The following is a 6,010-nucleotide window of genomic DNA, read 5'->3' on the forward strand; positions in this document are numbered from 1 at the left end:
ATATAACCTACCAGAGTTTTTCTTCAATTCGGAAACTAAAGTGTTGTGTTTCAGCCACTCATTGACCTCATCGATTTTCTTCTTATGTACTGCCAACTCATCTCTACTGTGGGGTTCAAAACGTTCACACCATGTCCCATCTTCTGAAAGCTTTTTAACTTTTTTAATACGATTATCAGCAGTTCCAAACGACTCGGCTCCTCGTTTCTTGCTGACAGCCGGCTTAGGTGTACATAAAAGTGAACTCGATCCCCATCTTGACATCTTCAACTGTAAGTAAAAATCGAACATTTTGTAATATTATTTTTATATTTCTGTAATATGAGCTTCTTACATAAAATCGTACTGTATACTGATCATCATGAAGTGGACATATTGTACACATCAAAAACACTCTATTCTGACTATATGGTGGTCAATAGAACCTATAAAGCCGACATCGTTAAGCAATGACGAACGGCCTTATTAAACGGGTAGAGATGCTGTAGGGTGTGCCACAAAGAAGCAAACAAACAGCCATTTATCAGAACCAATAAGGGAACGTGTTCAGGAGAAAAAGGAATCGGGACATGACAAATAGTGTAGCGAGAAGCTTAAGTTCACAAAGGATATAAAGATACTACACATTTTGTCGAATATACAAAAACCAGAGCCGCTTGATAATATCCAAAAGGAATGCAGCACTAACTAAGGAAGGAACGTAAATAAACAAATGAGAGAAGTACTAGAAAGGGGTAAAGACAGCATTAAAGGGAAAATAAATCAACACAATGAATGCGAACACAGAAAAATCGGTAGATGTGAAATGAAGTCAAACCACTTGAAAGGTAGACAGTAGGAACATAAAACGACTCGTGGAGAAGGTAGAAAGACATGAAAATTAAAAAAAATACACCTATCTGGCCTTTTACATAAAAGTTCATTTAATCTGAGTCTACTTTTTAATTAATAACTCTTCCAACAAAAAGAGTTGCTTCAATTCCAATATAAGGTAATCATAATTCAAAACTAAAATATCATCAGCCGGTGAAAGTTACAGGTGCGTATATTGAATCCATGCCGAAACTGAATGGCATAGGCAGCAACACGAGATCAAACTACAAGCGATCAAAAAGGCGATAAGACAAAAAATTAAGACAGAGTTTCAATGGGGATTTGGTCCGCACAAAGCAATTCTGCTGTATAGATACTACACGTTTTACGTTACGTTTTACAACCTTATAAATACTGTACAATAATGGATGCCTTGAAATAGGAATTAACGATGTTGCGAAATGGCGCAAGAAAGGCAATATGCTACAATTGTTTTCAAAACTTTAATAGTATGGTTGTATTACTTCAATCAGAGGACTGTTTTTATTTAAAAAAATCTTTATCGATGTACTAAACACAATGATCTGGTAGAATTAGTCTTGGTTTAGCAATCTAGGGACTGCAGGTTGAAATGAAGGCTAACATAAGTTGAAGCCCCAATTATAGTTAAGCGTATTTCCTGTTTACAGCACAAATCTTCAGATTTTATACTCTAGAGGTTAGGTGTACGTTAACTTGTATAAAAGTCTTGCTAGTTCTAAATGTGTATACTATTGCGAGCTGTGAAAATTATTTAAAAAATATATAAAAGCTATTCAGGACGTTCTAGCAAAATAATCGCCAGGTAAATGGACCACTAAGAATGTAGATTTAAAAAAAAACTACAAAAACAGATTTTGCTAATATTTAACATGGTAGACATGAATAGGATAAATAAGTAGTATTATTACAGACAAATCAGTCAAAACAGTGATCTCACTGTCCTCGTATTGTTCGGTAGATTGGGCTCATTATAAGATAACCTACGGGTCTTCACGAAAAACTGCTAAGTATAAAGTGGTTCGCGATAGATAAGCTCTCCATAGAGCCGTTATTGCACAATTAAGCGCATAAAATTTTCTAGTCTGTCATAACTTGCAGTAATCTTTTTTTGAGGATAAAAGCTAACAAACTTTTTGTGCGTTCATCGACCAAAATTTTATATCATCTACAGAAGCCAGAAAGGAAATCTCACATGATTGATTATCCAGCAACTCGAGGTGCGCTTGAATTTTTTCCAATACACTTCACTGTTTTAAGGCTATTGCAGAGTCAACCGGCCCTAGTTTTAATGGCATGCCTTAAGATAGCTTTTGAGCGCAGAGTAGTAGGACCAGAGTGAACTACTGACCGTTTACAATAGAGTTATCTACTCGTATAGAAAAGTTGCGTTTGTGATATAGTCATAAATGACAATGCTTTCCTCAGGACTGTGCCTTTAATATACAGACATTAATCAAATGAAATCAAGTTTACCTTTACTAAGCCAAGAGACTTAAAACATTTATATTATAACAATGGTAACAATATTAACAATAGTTTTATGTTAAAATTGTCGTACAAATGTATTTTCTTTCTTTATCTATGGCAGAAGTAAATATGGACCATCAGGTTTACGTTATATATAAGTGTGAACATGTAGCTTATGCTATGGTAATCTACATACTGTAATGTGATCTTATGTAACTTAAGCATGCATACTGCATTACTCTACACAACTTTTTAATTCACTCTCCTCAGAGATATTGGATTAAATATATAAATAAATCATTTTTATGAAAATTTTTCTGATAGCCTGCCAGAAAATTGTCAGTTAAATGGGTATTAATAAGATAATCGCATTCTAAAAAAGGAGACTGTACAAAAAGATATGGGCAGGTAGAATAACTGTTACGGGCTGATACGAATATAAAAATAGTATACTTCATGACGCTAAATGTTTTTGTTAGCTATACAATGCACATAATACGCCATTGTTACATAGTATGTAGTTAACGCGATATTATCTCGATAGTTGTGTGACCTCGGTCTACTCGGGAAGACTTTTACAAGTTCTTAAATAGGTAAGCACTCGTTATGGTCGACTTCATACTACACAACTAATTTTTCAATTTTTCTTTCACAAAAACACAATGTTCTCTTAAGGAACCTGATATACGATCAACTTCTTTGTTTTTGTTAGCTGAAAACGAGCAAATTACCGCAAACGATTCAAGTGTACGGTGCCCGTAAACCCTACATTTCTTTGCGCGGATCTGACACGTAATGCAACTATGTTCTCTCATGTGAACTTGCATATTGTTTAAACTGGGTAAGTTAGAGCATTGTAGGTCTCATGTAATTCTGTTTATCGATGTATGGAAGCCACGTGTGAGGTCCATGAGCTGTGGGTTAAGTGTTCCTTCTCGAAAAAATGCAGATAACTGAAAACGAAGAAATGTTTCACATAATCAAATAATAAACATGCATGTGATACATTAGTAAGGTTTAATGTGACTAGGATAAACTCAAATAACGGGTTCACATAAATACATTTCGCATTCTTAGTAATTGGTGACCCTGCTGCGATGTAAGAAGTTCAAGTTCACACAATAAGGAGAAATAATATGATACGTATATATTATAAAGGTCTGTGAACATTTTTCAGCAACAAAAGTAAATATGTACACCTCTTTATTGGCTTAGAAAAGATCTTAGCAAACGAGCATATTAGCGCTTATGTCAGGAGCGGCCGCTTATGTTAGGATTGACACTTACGTGAAATTGTTTTAACTGTTTGCTGGCACTGATACTGTATCTGGCAATCTCTAATAAAACAGTTTGTGTACTGCCCTCCTACGGAGTTCTCTCGTTCGGCGAATCAAACGCTTTGAAGCGAAAAAATTATATTTAACGAGAACATGTGTATCCAGTCAATGGAAGAAAATAAAAACTCTTCACTAATATCTGTATCTAACCCTATTCAAATTAGAATAGGAAAAGATTACTCCTCTTTCTTGTATGGTATCTTCAAGAACGCGGTATTCAAAGAGATAACCTACCTTCACAAGCCGCAGTCACTGCAGCTAAATTTTAGCAGTAAATAATTCCTTGCTTTATTTCTGGTATCGCTCACACACGACCCAAGCTAATGATCATATAGTCTTCAAATGTGAGCAAAACACATACTTGAGAAATACATCTTATGAAGCTAATAACAACTACTTTTGTTCATTTCGGGATCTTACTTTGTTTTTGTTTGTACTCTCCCACGTTTGCTGATCATGATGATGTTAAACGATGTTCGATGCGGCTGACTTCTCACTGTTCGCATTCAGCTGGCAACGGAATAGAACATTCAACGATATAGCAGATTTGTTTTCTATCAAACAATTGCTCTTAGGTGAAGCTTTGTCGTGCCATGCCCTATTTTGGTGTGCAGGTGCATAGGAAGGTTCAATGTTTAATATAACAGTTACTGGTTATAATGGGTTTACTGTGAAGTAGTAGACTACTAAAATGCGAAAAGCTGAACTGCCCTTCACAATGGCTGAATGTGTTTAAGTGAGTACTGCCATTTCATAGATACACACTTGCGGGTTGCTTAATTTGTAGCATTACAAGTCAAACATCGAACTGGTATGGCTCGTGTACGGCATGCAATCATAATTCTTTTGATTCTGAATGTAGGCATATGTTTTTTTGCCAAACAGACATAAGAAATCAGTTCAAGGACTTCACTTCTAGGCTGCGAAACTGAAAAGGGTACCTTATTGATGGCGACCAAAGATAGGCCATTTTTCAAATGTTATCGATTTCTTTTGAGACTATGATCTTCTGTATTATTTGTTATCTTCCGCATGATACCATTACATGGTTAGTTCTCAATCAGATCATTCTTATCAAAAATAACAAGTTAAAATTGAATTAGTTACTTTCGAAGTTTTAAGATAGGATTTTGTTAAAGTCTATGAAAAGTTCATAGCATAGTTTGTATTTTGTACTTAATGCCGATTACCACTCGGCTAAATCAGTAAACTTTCATTTTTAAATTTTTATCGAGTTTATAAGACAATCATTAATTTTCTTGTGCCACTTTTTAGACCCCTCTGTAAACTTGTATAACGTATTTCTATAAATGCGTTTAGCTTAGAAATGAGATGATAACGATAAGCAGGTGACACTTCATTCTTAATAGATTAGGTCAACAAAGTTTTTGCGCATTATAACGATCCTTATGTATGTTGATAATGAATTTTTGACGTAGGTAAGATACTTTATGCACAACTAAACATAGGATCTACAAGCTGCGTTTCGTTTGTTGGATACTTTCCTATTTTTCGTATATGTTATGCACTATGAGTCTTTGTGAACTAGATGAGCTCATGTGGATGATTTGCAAGCTTCTGTTTCTCCTAATTATACATATAATTGGTTAAAAAAGAAAAAAGTTAACGGAAACATTTATGAACGCTCCAGAGATTATAATTTCAATATCAATGCAGGTTAACTGTAGACAATGTTCCACCATCATTATAACAACTAGTAAAACGCCAATGTATTTACAAACTGATCTATTGTTTACAGTTATCTGTAGTTCAGGGGTCTACAATTAAGAACCAAATTTGAAACTGAATTAATCCTTTGAATTATCAATTCGGTCTAATCAAGCTCGGGCAGTAGTGCTCACAGGGCTACGAGACTTTTCATTAAGACAGCAATTCCATTGTACAGCACAGTTTTTAAAAATCAACTATCGGAAACGATTGCGATTGCGTGAGAACCCTGGCCGATGACCCCGGACATGTTTAGAGAAATGGAAGTTCGTATGAATAAGGAAAAAGCAATATCTTGGCTTTTAATCAAAGACACCCAAGCTATACAAGAGGTCTCAAGTTGGCTGTCAGGCTGAGGACAAAGATGAAACGTTGGCATACGAGACATATGTAATATTTGTGTCAAGGTCTAAAATGTGTAAATTATATTGAAGTGATAACGGAACATATTGTTAGTGAGGAAGTTATTCCGTGATTAGTCTGGTTGTCCTTAAATACTCTTGGTTTAGAATGTTTAATATGCCCTTTAATGTCTTTTTTTTTTAAAAAGGCTTCATTAAAAAGTTTCCATCTTTGACTCACAACGTGAAGTTGTACGTGATACATTTATATATATATATACA

At 34.8% G+C, this 6,010-nt stretch overlaps 2 protein-coding genes across 7 annotated transcripts in view; one reads left to right on the forward strand and one right to left on the reverse strand.

Moving 5' to 3' along the window:
- Positions 1-4,130, reverse strand: part of Rad17 (Rad17 checkpoint clamp loader component) — a 19,301-nt gene extending 15,171 nt beyond the window's left edge. The window contains exons 1-3 of one of the 4 annotated variants that reach the window (XM_022842784.2): positions 3,894-4,118; positions 3,092-3,275; positions 12-270 (exon numbers count right to left, since the gene is read on the reverse strand). In XM_022842784.2, the coding sequence (XP_022698519.1) occupies positions 12-264 (253 nt within the window). In that variant the 5' untranslated portion in view covers positions 265-270; positions 3,092-3,275; positions 3,894-4,118. Of the gene's footprint in view, positions 1-11; positions 271-3,053; positions 3,276-3,893 lie in introns of all 4 variants that reach the window. The other 3 variants (XM_022842782.2, XM_086970657.1, XM_022842783.2) reach the window with 3 other exon arrangements.
- A 64-nt stretch (positions 4,131-4,194) lies between these two features.
- The window catches only part of LOC111265838 (uncharacterized), a 9,806-nt gene continuing 7,990 nt past the window's right edge, over positions 4,195-6,010 (forward strand). The window contains exon 1 of one of the 3 annotated variants that reach the window (XM_086970658.1): positions 4,195-4,395. The gene's annotated coding sequence lies outside the window, so the exon portion shown is untranslated. Of the gene's footprint in view, positions 4,396-4,451; positions 4,471-6,010 lie in introns of those variants that run through there. The other 2 variants (XM_022842799.2, XM_086970659.1) reach the window with 2 other exon arrangements.

Source organism: Varroa jacobsoni, unplaced genomic scaffold (assembly GCF_002532875.2).
Source record: "Varroa jacobsoni isolate VJ856 unplaced genomic scaffold, vjacob_1.0 scaffold_1018, whole genome shotgun sequence".
Lineage (NCBI taxonomy): Eukaryota > Metazoa > Arthropoda > Arachnida > Mesostigmata > Varroidae > Varroa > Varroa jacobsoni.